Here is a 16,756-nt window from a genome sequence, read left to right as displayed (position 1 = left end):
CAGGACTGAGATCCATAGATTTTTGATCTCATGGAATCAATGGCTGAAAAGTGCAGTTGAAGTAGACGATCAAGTGAACATTAATGCGATGAATAGCTGAGCCGGCTGGAGAGGACAAACAATCTACTTCAAATTATTCTTATGTTATCGATCCACAAATACCGATGATGCCATTGGAGACACTATACTGTACCTGAATATCTCGATGACCTCTGTGAGGGTGGTGAAGTGGTTCCTGTTCACCTGGTTCAGCTGGATGTCATAGACACAGGAAGTCCCAGCACACGCCTGCATGTCCCCTGGTGGCACAATGACTCTCTCGCCCTTGCCTCCCTCCAATCGGATGGGAATCGGCAGCACTTTATTCCAGGCCCACATGCGCTCCGACTCTACCAGCTGTGCATAAACTGTGGCTCTATGTGGAACTGCCTCGCATTCTTCCTGTCAGCCAACGGTTGGGATAGATAGAAGGAAACAAAGGGTTTTGAGGCTCTAGTAGAACTGATTAAATAATCATAGCAATTATCAGAAACCATATAATTATAAAGATCAAGAAGAGATATTTGCAATGTGGTTATAGATCAATTATATTAATACATTTCCTTGATAAAAGGCCTGTAAAAAACTCCAGATTAAGGACTCACAAGGCATCACGACTCCACACCTGCAAGCACTATCTCACCTGAACAAGGTATTTGTGAGCATGCTCATAACTTGGCAGTGCACCCTCTCCAATAAGTTCCGTGTCAAACAGTTCTGTGACCAAGATATTAGCTTGACATGACATGTCACCATCTAAAGAATGGAGATCACTTGTGAGAAAGATACATACTGCAGTCTGCTAAATAAAGATACCATTAAAGATGATCTGACCTTAGAAGCAAATGCACAAAAAGTAATATGTTGCTTAAGCACTCCATGCAGTCTTTTTTTTTTTTTAAAGTTTTTACTGGATTTTCACAACTTATATTTAACAATTCATAAGTCATGTATTACAAAACCCCACCACAAAGGAACATTTTTTTTTTAAAAGTCAAACAGAAACCAACACATATTTACAAGCAAGCGTCTTCCCTCCCGCTGTGGCCATGACCCCCCCCCCCCCTCTTTAGCTAGCATACATGTGTTATAGTCCTCAGTATGGCCAGACCATGTATTTATAAGTGTCTATTTACAGTTTGGTTTGGGCTTCAGCTTGTCCTCGAACCAGTCCCCTGTGGCTTTGTCCCCTGTCCCTCTCAATCTCTTCGACTGCTGCCACCCCCCCCCCCCCCCCCCCCCCAAAACTTGGGCTCCCCTTCCATGCTGGTCCGGAAGTGTCCATGCTGCCTGCCCTTGACAGAGGGGGTTCAGAAGCATTACAGTCCTCCGTCAAAGGCGGCAGAGGCTCCATCAAAGGCTGCACTATGATTATATCAGCAGTCCCAGACCTTTCAGGAACCAGGCTCTCATTGGCAGTGCTAACTAGGAGTTGATTGTTTCTCTCCTCCAGGCACTAATGGCTTTCGGTTTGCACTGGGCATCTCAATATTCAGACAAGAACTGAAGTGCAGAAGTTGGGAGCATAGGCTGTCAGGGAAGGACACAATTGAAATGTGGAACTTGTTCAAGGAACATATACTACGTGTCCTTGATATGTATGTCCCTGTCAGGCAGGGAAAAGATGGTCGAGTGAGGGAACCAATGACAAGAGAGGTTGAATGTCTTGTTAAGAGGAAGAAGGATACTTACGCAAGGCTGAGGAAACAAGGTTCAGACAGGGTGCTTGAGGGATACAAGATAGCCAGGAGGGAACTGAAGAAAGGGATTAGGAGAGCTAAGAGAGGGCATGAAAAATCTTTGGCGGGTAGAATCAAGAAAAACCACAAGGCCTTTTACACATTGAGAAATAGGAGAATGACTACAGCAAGGGTGGGTCCGATCAAGGACAGTAGCGGGAGATTGTGTATTGAGACAGAAGAGATAGGAGAGGTCTTGAACGAGCACTTTTCTTCAGTATTTACGAATGAGAGGGGCCATATTGTTGGTGAGGACAGTGTGAAACAGACTGGTAAGCTCGAGGAGATACTTGTTAGGAAGGAAGATGTGTTGGGCATTTTGAAAAACTTGAGGATAGACAGGTCCCCCGGGCCTGACGGGATATATCCAAGGATTCTATGGGAAGCAAGAGATGAAATTGCAGAGCCGTTGACAATGATCGTTTCATCGTCACTGTCAACAGGGGTGGTACCAGGGGATTGGAGAGTGGCGAATGTCGTGCCCCTGTTCAAAAAAGGGAATAGGGATAACCCGGGGAATTACAGGCCAGTTAGTCTTACTTCGGTGGTAGGCAAAGTAATGGAAAGGGTACTGAGGGATAGGATTTCTCAGCATCTGGAAAGACACTGCTTGATTAGGGATAGTCAGCACGGATTTGTGAGGGGTAGGTGTTGCCTCACAAGTCTTATTGAATTCTTTGAAGAGGTGACCAACCACATGGATGAAGGTAAAGCAGTGGATGTGGTGTACATGAATTTTAGTAAGGCATTTGATAAGGTTCCCCATGGTAGGCAAGGGATAGTGGGAAATTTGGCCAGTTGGATAACGAACTGGCTAACCAATTGAAGTCAGAGTGGTGGTGGATGGCAAATATTCAGCCTGTAGCCCAGTTACTAGTGGCTTACCACAGGGATCAGCTCTGGGTCCTCTGCTGTTTGTGATTTTCATTAATGACTTGGATGACGGAGTTGAAGGGTGGGTCAGTAAATTTGCAGACGATACGAAGATTGGTGGAGTTGTGGATAGTGAGGAGGGCTGTTGTCGGCTGCAAAGAGACATAGATAGAATGCAGAGCTGGGCTGAGAAGTGGCAGATGGAGTTTAACCCTGAAGTGTGAAGTTGTCCATTTTGGAAGGACAAATATGAATGCAGAATACAGGGTTAACGGTAGGTTTCTTGGCAATGTGGAGGAGCAGAGAGATCTTGGGGTCTATGTTCATAGATTTTTGAAAGTTGCCACTCAAGTAGATAGAGCTGTGAAGAAGGCCTATGGTGTGCTAGCGTTCATTAGCAGAGGGATCGAATTTAAGAGCCGTGAGGTGATGATGCAGCTGTACAAAACCTTGGTACGGCCACATTTGGAGTACTGTGTGCAGTTCTGGTCACCTCATTTTAGGAAGGATGTGGAAGCTTTGGAAAAGGTGCAAAGGAGATTTACCAGGATGTTGCCTGGAATGGAGAGTAGGTCTTACAAGGAAAGGTTGAGGATGCTCGGCCTTTTCTCATTAGAACGGAGAAGGATGAGGGGCGACTTGATAGAGGTTTATAAGATGATCAGGGGAATAGATATAGTAGACAGTCAGATACTTTTTCCCCAGGTAGAACAAACCATTACAAGGGGACATAAATTTAAGGTGAATGGTGGAAGATATAGGGGGGAATGTCAGAGGTAGGTTCTTTACCCAGAGAGTAGTGGGGTCCTGGAATGTACTGCCTGTGGAAGTAGTTGAGTCGGAAACATTAGGGACCTTCAAGCGTCTATTGGATAGGTGCACGGATTACGGTAGAATGATGGGGTGTAGATTAATTTGTTCTTAATCTATGACAAAAGTTTGGCACAACATCCTGGGCTGAAGGGCCTGTTTTGTGCTGCATTTTTCTATGTTCTAAACCAATTAGCAACCAGCTGGAAGATTTTTAACAAATAACTTCAACAGCCCAGCCTCTCAGATTTTAAGCAGAATTAGCTCTTTGGGAAATTGGGACCACCATTATTTACATCAGAATCTCCACTTAAACGTGTAACTTGGAAAGATTTTCAATCATGGCTCGGAAGACAACAGGAAAATCAAACTCCACGGCAAACACAATTGTCTCAGCTCTTTGCTAAGTGCATAAATTGTGTTTCCTGAGAATGTTCCGAATACTACAGGTCCAACAATCAGACGTGGCCATCTAAATCCTGGGGTGTGAGCCATGTTCAGCAAATTGTCCCGCATGGAGGGCCACAATTATTTTGACTGTATTTGACAGGTGACCTGTTGTTAGAGGGTCTTAGAAATCAAGGTCGTAAACAGTGATCACATGTCATCCCAACCCAATAGCAATATGCACTAGCCCAGCAATCCAAGCAACTGTTTCAACGGGGTGTAAAACTCAACACTCACCCTGCTGTTTCCCACCAACCATCTTTTTTTATATTATTTAAAAATAATTTTAAAATAAATTCAGAGTACCCAATTCTTTTTTTTTCCAATTAAGGATAATTTAGCGTGGCCAATTCACCTACCCTGCACATCTTTTTGGGTCGTGGGGGTGAGACCCACGCAGGCACGGGGAGAATGTGCAAACTCCACACGGACAGTGACTCGGAGCCAGGATCGAACCCGGATCCTCGGTGCCGTGAGGCAGCAGTTCTTACCACTAACAGTGTTCCATTGCGCTGTCCCCCCACCTCCAACCACCTTAACTACTCCAGGTACCTTACCTGGTCCCACTGTGACCTCAGTCGAGTGTTTGTTGATTATTTTTATTTTGTTGCCAAATTCATTTTTATTCACAATCTTCTGAGCAACATCAGCCATTGGCTTAAAAACCTGTGGGGAGTGGCAAGAGGGAGATTACATAAGTCACATTGCCCCTTCCGATCTAATTTTCTATTCTGTATCTTTCTATGGAAACCTGCACCAAACAGCAAACAATCAGCTTCCCTCCAAGATCAATGTCAGTTTATCAAGGAAACAAGAGATCATATGAAACATAGAGCTTTCAGTAAACAATTTTAACCCATGTATTCAAGTAACTAGTAACTTAAATAACAATTAGCACTATTACTTTGCTAAACAAGGCCATAATGGATCAGATCACAGCCAATGATGGTGGATTCTTACACAAGTAACAGGAGGTGAAAGCTTCACAAATACTCCTGTCCCCAATGTTGGGGGAGCCCAGCACAAGCCTAAAACATTTACAATATCCTTCAGCCAGAACTGATGAGCAGATGATCCATCTCAGCCTCCACCTGAGCTCCCCGGCATCACAGATGCTATCGATTCACTCCACGTGGCATCAAGAAACGGCTGAAGACACTGGACACTGCAAAGACTTTGGACCCTGACAAGATTTCAGCTTCATATTAAATACTTGTGCTCGGGCCACACCCCTAACTAAGATTTTCCAGTACAGTTAAAGAATTGCCATCTAACAGTGGAAAATTGTCCCATACCATCAATCGACTCAATCACAAGCAAAGTGACGCAGAGAGTCGCTGATAGTGTCAAGAGCGACATTTACACAGCATTAACTTGCACACCAGTGGTCAGTTTGGGTTCTGCCAGGGGCCCTCTGCTCCTGGCCTCATGACAGCCTTGGTCTAAACATGGACAAAAGGGCTGAATCCAAGGTGAGTGTGACTGCACTTGACATCAAAGCTGCATTTAACCTGGTATGGCATCAGGGTGCCCGAGCAAAATTTACATCAGTGGGAATGGGAAGCGGGGGCACTCCATCATCCACCTTTAGCACTCATTCACAGCACAGAGTAGCAGTGCTATAAATCAAAATGCAGCAACTCACCAGGCCACTTTCGACAGTTCCCTCTAAACCACAAACTCCCAGACCTAGAAATATATGAGCAGCAGACATATGGAAACACTACCATATACACATCCCCCTCCAAGCCACCTACTATCTTGACTTGAAACTATATCGCTGTTACTGGATCAAAAACCTAGAACTCTCTTCTAAACAGCACTATGGATGTAGCTGCATCACACATTCAAGGCGGTGGCTCACCACTTTCTCCTCAAAAGGCAATGGCACAAATCCCATTCATTAATTTTAAAATTTGTCAAATGTTTGAGACAAGAGGGAGAGATTTCAGAGTCAAGTGGCATATTCGCCACAAGCAACTAACAGGCCACTTCCACATTCAGTTAATTCTGGCAGTACGTTTCTGGATTAAATAGCTCTTTCTGCATTTTGTATTGCTGTTTAATAAAGTCATTAAGCTGTTGCTGTAAGGTTGTTCATTTGATCTTCAAAACCATAAGACTCAGAGGATCAAGATGACTCTAGAAAAGATTTTACTGGAAGTATATAAACTCAAACACAACCACCAAATGGAAATCTCAAGCGCAACACATCCCTGAAATCTCACCTCAATTGCATAACAATAATCAGCACCAGCTCTCACTGCCATCATGGATAGCAGGCCTGTCCCAGTTCCAATATCCAGGACAATTGCCCTCTGGCCCCTCTTTTTCACCCTGCAGACTGCAGCCTGGATTCCACGGTGATACTTTTCATTCTGCAAACACAATTTCATAGGGTTAAGCATCTGCAGCACTAAAGTGATTCAAATAATATAACACATTCTCCCAAACCCTTCACTTTTTAAAGTTTTTCCTATTTTCACCTAATCATGTTGCCCAGGTCTCCACAGTGAGCAGCTGACAATAAGGCCTCTAGTAAAGTTACTTTGAAAGACACAACTCATCAAGAAGCATTCATTTTTAGCTACGGAGAAATGCTCAGAGAACGAAGATCTTCAGTATTGTTCATCTTCTGGTGGCCCAGCCAACCTAAGCTGCTGGTAAGCAGCATACAACCTGTCAAAGTTTAAAATTAAAACTAAACTCCTGATCCGTGCCATCTGCTGTTTGTACCAATGCAGTGCCAAGCTACTATTACTGACCATCATATCCTGGATTAGGCAGGGAAACTGGTCTAAGGATCTAGCTGCTAATTACAGTTGAGTAACCCTGCTTGAATCCTGTACTATTTAAGACTGTGGGATGCCCCATATCCACTAAATTAATACACATTCAAAGTGAAAAAAAACATCATGCATTAAATGCTTACCCTGTCTTTGTCATGTAGCATATCTGCATAAGATGACCTAATAGAAAGATAATGAAAAATGAGCCAGGTAACTCTAAATAGTTTAACATTCTTCTGATAAAATAGTTCTCAGTAATTTATTAGCTGTAATCTAATTGAAGAATTCAGGTGGCTTGCAGCCATATTAACGGATGCCTGGGAGTCCTTACAGGTTCTAATCTAAATAAATCAATCAAGTGGTTTTCTTTCGAATATTAGCAATGAGGTTGAGACTATCTACTGGGAAAGGTTCAGTTGACATTGAAACATCCAGCAATTCTTATGTTAGTTACCTTGAACTGGCTGAGATGCCCAGCACAATTTACACAGAATCCCTCTCCAAAGTTCAACGTAGGTCCTCACACTACTCCCAGTCCGTGGACTCTCATAAAATCCATCGCCTTCTCCGGCGAGTCAAAATAACTTTCCTGCGCTTGATGCGTCACCCACAAGCGGGCGGTGGGTACAGAACCCCCAAAAAGATTATTCAAAATGGAGATAGCGTGGACATTTCTTTACATGACACTCATGGATATAATGCAGGATTTGATAGGATGACCAGTTTGTGACATTGTGTAAATTAATGCTCAATCCCCAGTGCATTCTTACTTGGGTGCTCACTTTCCCATTCCTTTGCCACTGCCTGCTGTGATAGTGGAGTCGGACATTTGAGGAACTTTCAAGCAGTTATTGGATAGGCACATGGAGCACACCACAATGACAGGGAGTGGGATAGCTTGATCTTGGTTTCAGACAAGGCTCGGCACAACATTAAGGGCCAAAGGGCCTGTTCTGTGCTGTACTGTTCTATATATGTATATTACAGGCCATTATATCATGAAGGCCCTGCAACTGACTCCCTTCTCCTGTGCCATATGGAGGACTGGCGAATTGCTAATGTTGCCCCTTTGTTTAAGGGTAGCAGGGATATTCCAGGGAATTATAGACATGTGAGCTTGACGTCAGTGGTAGGCAAACTGTTGGAGAAGGTACTGAGGGATAGGATCTATTCACATTTGGAAGAAAATAGACTTATCAGTGATAGGCAGCATGGTTTTGTGCAGGGAAGGTCATGTCTAACAAACCTAATAGAATTCTTTGAGGAAGTGACAAAGTTAATTGATGAGGGAAAGGCTGTAGATGTCATATACATGGGCTTCAGTAAGGCGTTTGATAAAGTTTCCCATGGCAGGTTGATGGAAAAAGTGAAGTCGTATTGGGTTCAGGGTGTACTAGCTAGATGGATAAAGAACTGGCTGGGCAACAGGAGACAGAGAGTAGTGGTGGGACTGTCTCAAAATGGAGAAAGGTGACTAGTGGTGTTCCACAGGGATCCGTGCTCGGACCACTGTTGTTTGTGATATACATAAATGATCTGGACGAAGGTATAGGTGGTCTGATTAGCAAGTTTGCAGACGATACTAAGATTGGTGGAGTTGCAGATAGCGAGGAGGACTGTCAGAGAATACAGCAAAATATAGATAGATTGGAGAGTTGGGCAGAGAAATGGCAGATGGAGTTCAATCCAGGCAAATGCGAGGTGATGCATTTTGGAAGATCTAATTCAAGAGTGGACTATACGGTCAATGGAAGAGTCCTGGGGAAAAATTATGTACAGTTAGATCTGGGAGTTCAGGTCCATTGTACCCTGAAGGTGGTAACGCAGGTCAATAGAGTGGTCAAAGGGCAGCACGGTGGCCTAGTGGTTAGCACAGCTGCCTCACGGCGCTGAGGTCCCAGGTTCGATCCCGGCTCCGGGTCACTGCCCGTGTGGAGTTTGCACATTCTCCCCGTGTCTGCGTGGGTTTAGCCCCCACAACCCAAAAATGTGCAGAGTAGGTGGATTGGCTACACTAAATTGCCCCTTAATTGGAAAAAATAATTGGGTAATCTAAATTTAAAAAAAAAAATAGAGTGGTCAAGAAGGCATAGAGCATGCTTGCCTTCATCGGACGGGTATTAAGTACAAGAGTCGGCAGGTCATGTTACAGTTGTATATGACTTTGGTTAGGCTACATTTGGAATACTGCGTCGCCACATTACCAGAAGGATGTGGATGCTTTAGAGAGGTGCAGTGGAGGTTCACCAGGATGTTGCCTGGTATGGAGGGTGCTAGCTATGAAGAAAAGTTGAGTAGATTAGGATTGTTTTCGTTGGAAAGACGGAGGTTGAAGGGGGACCTGATTGAGGTCTACAAAATTATAAGAGGTTTGGACAGGGTGGATAGCAACAAGTTTTTTCCAAGAGTGGGGGTGTCAATTACAAGGGGTCACGATTTCAAGGTGAGGGGGAAAGTTTAAGGGAGATGTGCGTGGAAAGTTTTTACGCAGAGGGTGGTGGGTGCCTGGAACGCTTTGCCAGTGGAGGTGGTAGAGGCGGGCACGATAGCATAATTTAAGATGCATCTAGACAGGTATATGAATGGGCGGGGAATAGAGGGAAGTAGATCCTTGGAAAATAGGCGGCAGGTTTAGATAAAGGATCTGGATCGGCGCAGGCTGGGAGGGCCAAAAGGCATGTTCCTGTGCTGCAATTTTCTTTGTTCTTTGTATATTATAGACCATTATATCATGAAGGCCCTGCCTCCTCAACCTTGCCTCTCACTGGAGGCATGATGATCCTCAGGTTAAATCACCACCAGTCAGCTCTCCCCCTTAAAAAGGGAAGGCAGCCTATGGTCATCTGTGACTATGGCGATTTTACCTTCCCTTATTCATACCTTCAGCCATACTGTGACTAAAATCAGCATTCAACATTTCAAAAAACAAAACTCAAAACAAAGCAGCACATTAGTATACTCCGATACAAGCATATGATGGTTTCCTGATTCTAGTAAAGTCAAAGTAACAATGCTTTCCTCACAAGGAGGAAGAGAGGAGGCTGGGTTTATCCTGGACCATTTACTGAACAGAAAACATAAAGTGCAAAAGGAGGCCATTCGGCCCATCGAGTCTGCAACAACCCACTTAAGCCCTCACTTCCACCCTATCCCCGTAACCCAATAACCCCGCCTAAAGTTTTTGGTCACCAAGGTCAATTTATCATGGCCACTCCACCTCTTTGGACTGTGGGAGGAAACTGGAGAACCCGGAGGAAATCCACGCAGATACAAGGGGAACGCACAGCCTCCGCACAGACAGTGACCAAGGGGGGGAAATCGAACCTGGGACCTTGGCGCTGTGAAGCCACAGTGCTATCCACTTGTGCTAATGTGCTGCCCAAATAATCAATTACTCTCAAATAATCCAAGCTTTGGAGTTGAAACAAAAGGAAAAGTTTTTTTCAAGCCTTTGTAGATCAACTAGCAAAATTTCACTTTCTAAAAATAAAATCAAATTTTATCTTAATTTGGGAACTGTTACAGCTTTAAAATATCAGAGTAGACAGGGCAAAGATTTGGGCATTTTATCAAAAAGGTCACGTTTACTATACATAGAGAATAGGAAAGGACAGTTGCTGTACTCTGGTGGCTGCTGCCTATTGCCCAGTGACACACTATTACTGTATATTAATCGACCCACTGACAGAACATTGCAACGATTTTACTTAATGCTCATTGGTCCAGTTACTGCACATGGCGCCTGCAATATAAAGCCTCGTTAACCTCAATGTGGAGATGCCGGCGTTAACCTCAGATAATATGCAAATAGCAGGTGCTAAACTAAGCCAATGGCTCGTCCCGGGTGGAGGTCGAGCTCGGCCCAGGCCGGGCTCCATGGAAGCGAGCCGGCTACACCAAACCCTCGTGTCAAACTGGCACCGGCTCCGTACCGCGCTATCTCCTGGTGATAATCATAGTCTTCGTCTTCTTCCTCCCATTCGATGGCGCCCGTCGTAGGGTTCGCCCTCCCGCAGAAAGTCTTCATGACGCCAGGAACAATTGGTCACTCTTGAGGATCAGTCCGCAATGGCATTCCCCTGCACCGGCGCCGCCATATTGACAATCCCTGATGCGATGCGGGCCGATTGCCAGGCCCAGTGCGCAGCGCAGGGGGGGGGGGGGGGGGGGTGGGCGCTGTACGTAAACGCGGAGTATTCTGGGTGCCGTACGCAGACGCGAGGGATGATGGGTGCCGTACGCAGGCACGGCGACGATTGACCTGCGTCCACGGTCACGTGACATGTGTGATCATTCTGTGCAACATCCCAGTATCCAGTCTGTCAGCCCTGTTAGAATTTTATACCTTTCAATTAGATCCCCTCTCATATAAATTTCAGTGAATGTAGTCCTCATATAATACTCCTACCATCCCAGGAATCAGTCTGGTGAACCTTCACTGCACTCCTGCAGCAAGGATTAGGAGAACAGAACTGGAATATTCACAACCCCTTGACTTGGAGAATTCCAAAGATTCATAAATCTGAGTGGGAAATTGAGCAGGGCAGGTGACTGTGGGGACTTTGGCACCAGTGAACATAATTCTATTAATTTTAAAATAGTTAGGGAAAGAGACAAAACTGGTCCACAGGTACAAGTTCTAAATTGGGCAAGGCGAATTTTGATGGAATTAGTCAGGAGCTTTCAAGGGTTGACTGGAGTAACTTGTCTGAGGGCAAAGAGACCTCCAGCAAGTGGGAAGCCTTTATAAGTGAAATAGCTAGAGCCCATATATGTACCTGTTGGGGGAGGTTTAATGGGGCTGTTTAGCACAGGGCTAAATCGCTGGTTTTGAAAGCAGGCCAGCAGCACGGTTTGATTCCCGTAACAGCCTCCCTGAACAGGCGCCAGAATGTGGCGACTAGGGGCTTTTCAAAGTAACTTCATTGGAAGCCTACTTGTGACAATAAGTGATTTTCATTTCAAAGGGCAATGTTGGCAGGATGGACAACCATGGATGACAAAACATACTGAGGTTTTGGCCGGGAAAAAGAAGGAGGCATGGCTCAGGTACAAGCAACTCGAATCAATTGATTCCTCGGAGGTGTACAGAAGATACAGGACTATACTCAAGAAGGAATATAGGAGGGCAAAAGGGGAGATGAGAAAGTTTTGGCTGAGAGGAATAAGGTGAATCCAAAGGGATTCTTTAAGTATATTAAAGGAAAAAATAACGAGACAGAATAGACCCCTCAACTACCAAAGTGGACACATGTGGAACCACAGGAAATGGGCGAGGTTCTCAATATTTCTTCTCTAGTGGGCCCTGTTGGGGTGGAGGTCAGCTTCTCCGCCCTGTGCCTCGGCTTGGTGGGGGGACCTGCTGGAATTTCTGACGCTCGAGAAGATGAAATTTGTGTTGAGGGGGAGGATGGAAGGGTTCTACAATTAATGGCATTGTTTATCCTGCACTTTCAAGAATTGGATGCAGTAGAATATTAGGAGGAGAGAGAGGGTGGGGGGGGGGGGGGGGGGGAGGGTTGAGTGTACTGTTTATTGCTTATCATGTATGGGATGACCTTGGAATCTCTTTGGCCTTTCTTGGTTTGTTCACTGTCTGTGTGGAGTCTGCACGTTCTCCCTGTGTCTGCGTGAGTTTCCTCCGGGTGCTCCGGTTTCCTCCCACAAGTCCCGAAAGACGTGCTGTTAAGTGAATTGGACATTCTGAATTCTCTGTGTACCCGAACAAAGCGCTGGAATGTAGCGACTAGGGGTTTTTCACAGTAACTTTATTTTTATTTTGTAAAATAATTTTTATTGAAATTTTTACAAAATATAAACAACTCAACTCTATTAACAAAACAAACTCCCCCAAGCTCGCGAACCTCCCCTCCACAAACAGGTCCCTCAACCTCCTAACCCTTGCCCTGCGCCAGCCCAAGAATCCGCCATCAATGCTCCCTGGGACAAACCGATGGTTCCCCCGTATCGGGGCCTCCATCGAGCCCCCCACTTATCCCCTATGCCGTCTCTATTGCCCCCAAATTTTGAGGGTAGCCGCCACCACCGGGCTCGTGATATACCTCGTTGGAGGGAGCAGCAACGGCGCCGTTACCAGCGCCTCCAGGCTCGTGCCCACACATGACGCCACCTCCATCCTCTTCCATGCTGTCCCTTCCTCGTCCATTACCCACTTACGCACCATCGCTGTGTTGGCAGCCCAATAGTACCCACAGAGGTTGGGCAACGCCAGCCCCCCCCCCCCCCCCCCCCCATCCCTGCCTCGTTCCAGGAACACTCTTCTCACCCTTGGAGTCCCATGCGCCCACACAAATCCCGTGATACTCCTGTTGACCCTCCTAAAAAAGGCCTTCGGGATAAGGATGGGGAGGCACTGGAACAGGAACAAAAACCTCTGGAGCACCGTCATCTTAACGGACTACACCCTCCCCGCCAGTGACAGCGGTAACATATCCCACCTGTTAAACTCCTCCTCCATCTGCTCCACCAACCTTGTGAGGTTGAGCTTGTGCAGGGCCCCCCAGCTCCCAGCCATCTGGACCCCTAGGTACCTGAAGCTCTTCCCTGCCTGCTTCAGTGGGAGCCTACCAATCCCCTCCTCTTGATCCCCTGGGTGCACCACAAACAACTCACTCTTGCCCAGGTTCAACTTATACCCCGAGAAACCCCCGAATTCACTAAGAATCCTCATCACCTCCGGCATCCCCCCCACCGGGTCCGCCACATACAGCAAAAGGTCGTCCGCGTACAGCAACACTCGATGCTCCTCCCCACCCCGCACCAGGCCCCTCCAGTTCCCTGACTCCCTCAATGCCATGGCCAGGGGCTCAATCGCCAACGCGAAGAGCAAGAGGGACAGGGGGCACCCCTGTCTCGTCCCCCGGTACAGCCGAAAGTACTCCGACCTCCTCCTATTTGTGGCTACACTCGCCATCGGGGCCTCGTAGAGCAGCCTCACCCACCGGATAAATCCCTCCCCAAACCCAAACCTCTCCAACACCTCCCACAAATACTCCCACTCAACCCTATCAAAGGCCCTATCTTTTGTTGGGTGTATATTTGGTGAAAATGAGGAGAATAAAAATATTTTTCAAAAAAAAGAATATTCCTCCTCTGTGTTTACCGTGGAGAAAGACATGAAGACTTGGGAACCTGGGAACTTAGTGCCGATATATTGAGGACAATTTGCATTACAGTAGAAAAGGTGATTGACGTATTAAAATATATGAAGGTGGCTAAATCTCTTGGCCTTGACCAGGTATATCCAAGAACACTGCGTGAGGCTTGAGAAGAAATTGCGGGAGCCCTGGCTGAGATATTTGCCTCATCGGTAGCCACAGATGAGGTACCAGAAGACTGGAGGGTAGCAAATGTTGTGCCCTTATTTAAGAAGGGCTGCAAAGAAAAACTTGGGAATTATAGACCGGTAAGCCTAACATCTGTGGTGGGTAAGTTACTGGAGAAGATTCTGAGGGATAAGATATACAGGCATTTCGAAAGACAGGGTTTGATTAAGAGTGGTCAGCACGGCTTTGTGCATGGGAGATCATGCCTTACAAATGTGTTCAAGTTCTTTGATGAAGTGACCAGGAAGGATGAGGGCAGGGCAGTGGACGTATTCTATTTAGACTTCAGTAAGGCCTTTGATAAAGTTCCACATGATAAGCTGATCTGGAAGGTTAGATCACATGGAATCCAGGGAGAGCTGGCAAATTGGATATACAATTGGCATGATGGTAGGAAGCAGAGGGTAATCGTGGAAGGATGCTTGTCAGACTGGAGGCCTGTGACTACTGGTGTGTCTCGGGTCAGTGCTGGGCCCATTGCTGTTTGTTTTCTGTATCAATGATTTGATTGAGAATGTACAAGGTATGATCAGTAATGATGTGGATATGCCAGCTTTGGACTGGGATGGGTACAGTAAGAAGACTTACAACACCGGGTTAAAGTCCAACAGGTTTGTTTTGAATCACAAGCTTTTGGAGCACAGCTTCTTCCTCACCTGAGGAAGGAGCTGCGTTCCGAAAGCTAGTGATTCAAAACAAACCTGTTGTACTTTAACCTGGTGTGGTAAGACTTCTTATTATGATCAGTAAGTTTGCAGATTACATTAAAATAGGTGGTATTGTAGACAGTGAAGAAGGTTGTCAAAAATTGCGGCAGGATCTTGATCAGCTGGGGAAGCAGGCTGAGAAATGGCAAATGGAGTTCAATACAGATAAGTGTGAGGCGTTGCATGTTGGAAAGTCAAATCAAGGTAGGACTTTCATGGTGAATGGTAGGACCTTAGGGAGTATAGTGGAATATGGGAACTTTGGAATTCAGGTGCGTGGTTCTCTAAAGATGGAGTCACAGTTGAAAGGGCAGTGAAGAAGGCTTTTGGCATGCTTGCCTTCATCAGTAAGGGCATTGAGTATAGAAGTTGGGAAGTTATGATGCAGTTATACAGGACGTTGGTGAGGCCGCACCTGGAGTATTGTGTTCAGTTTTGGTCGCCTTGCTATAGGAAAGATGTAATTAAACTGGAGAGAGAGGAGATTTTCAAGAATGTTGCCAGGACTCAAGGGACTGAGTTTCAGGGAGAGATTGGAGAGGCTGGGACTTTTTTCTTTGGAGCGTAGGAGACTGAGGGTTGATCTTATAGAGGCGTATAAGATCATGAGAGACATGAATGCACTCAGTCTTTTTCCAGGGTTGGGGAATCGAGAACTAGAGGGCATAGATTTAAGTGAAGAGGGGAAAGAATTAATGGGAACCTGAGGAGCAACTTTTTTTTACACAGAGGATGGTAAGTTTGTGGAATGAACTGCCAGAGGACGTGGTTGAGACAAGGATATTGACAACATTTAAAACGCATTTGGACAGATACATGGATAGGAAAGGTTTAGAGGGATATGGTCCAAATGCAGGCAAATGGGGTTAGCTTACATGGGCTTTTTTATTGGCATGGACCGTTTAGGCCGAAGGGCCTGTCTCCGTGCCATAGATTCTCGGATTCGATGATTCTATGAAGTCATTTCTCCCCATCTCAGTATAGGATCTGGATTAGGTTGCACTTAAAAGTACTGTGCAGATGACTTCAGGTGGCCACCATGGTGTGAGTGGTTGCACACTTGGCAGCTCCCGTTCGAGGCAGTTTTGTTGGTCCTTTTCCCCTATTGTGGTTGTTTTAATGGAAAACGGTGCAGGAATGGTGGAGGAAGACTATACTCCACCGGTGAATGGATTCGTGGATCAGAAGTGGTTTTAGAAGAAAGGAGTTGTTAGAGCAGGAAACCTTTCCTGCGACACAGGGAAAGATGGTGGAGAGCAAGGGATCGGCCCGACCATCTCAATGGTCGATGGAGCAGCTGGTGGGCTTTTTGAATGAAAATTTCAGCCAGCAGAGAAGAGAAACTCTGGAGGACCTGGCGAAGACGGTGGACCCGCTGAAAGGGGATCAATCGTGTGGAACTAATCATGCAATCCAGAAGGTGGAGGAGATGGTGGAGGAGAATGAGAAGCAGCTTACTTCATTGGCGGCCAAAATCGGGATGTCGAGGAATACCCAGAACTGGCTCAAAGAGAAAGTGAAGAATCTAGATAACCACTCCCAGAGAGACTTTGAGGACAGAGGGGATGCCAGAGGGCATTGAGGGAGCGGACGCTGGCTCCTATATAGTCACAATGCTGGAGACGCTGTTGGGGGTGGGGGCCTTCGACTGGCCCCTGGAGGTGGATTGGGCACATAGGGCGCTGATGAGGAAGCTGCAGGCAACGAGCCGCCGAGGGCGATGCTGGTGTGGTTACACCAATTTCTTGATAAAGAAAGGATCTTGTGGTGGGCCAGGCAGACAAGAAGATGAATCTGGGATGGTAATGAGCTGGGGGTATATCAGGACCTGGGTGCGGAACTAGCCAAGAGGAGAGCGGATTTCAACTGAGTCGTCAAGGCTGCCCTCTTTAGGAAGGGGGTGAAGTTCGGGATGTTGTACCCAACCCAGCTATGGGTGACTCACAATAGGCACAAATACTACTTTGGAGCACAAGATGAGGGGGGGGTGCTGGGGGGGCCCAAGG

General features: G+C 46.2%; 1 protein-coding gene across 2 annotated transcripts in view; it reads right to left on the bottom strand.

Annotated features, from left to right (window-relative positions):
* prmt7 (protein arginine methyltransferase 7) overlaps positions 1-10,866 on the bottom strand; it is a 58,761-nt gene extending 47,895 nt beyond the window's left edge. For both annotated transcript variants that reach the window (XM_038806943.1, XM_038806944.1), the window contains exons 1-6: positions 10,630-10,866; positions 6,841-6,877; positions 6,137-6,286; positions 4,466-4,574; positions 683-795; positions 194-441 (exon numbers count right to left, since the gene is read on the bottom strand). In XM_038806943.1, the coding sequence (XP_038662871.1) occupies positions 194-441; positions 683-795; positions 4,466-4,574; positions 6,137-6,286; positions 6,841-6,877; positions 10,630-10,724 (752 nt within the window). In that variant the 5' untranslated portion in view covers positions 10,725-10,866. The remainder of the gene's footprint in view (positions 1-193; positions 442-682; positions 796-4,465; positions 4,575-6,136; positions 6,287-6,840; positions 6,878-10,629) is intronic.
* Between the last annotated feature and the right edge of the window lie 5,890 nt (positions 10,867-16,756).

This window comes from Scyliorhinus canicula, chromosome 9, assembly GCF_902713615.1.
Source record: "Scyliorhinus canicula chromosome 9, sScyCan1.1, whole genome shotgun sequence".
NCBI lineage: Eukaryota > Metazoa > Chordata > Chondrichthyes > Carcharhiniformes > Scyliorhinidae > Scyliorhinus > Scyliorhinus canicula.
Note: the sequence above shows the minus strand (reverse complement) of the source record. Positions and strands in the feature narration are given on the sequence as shown.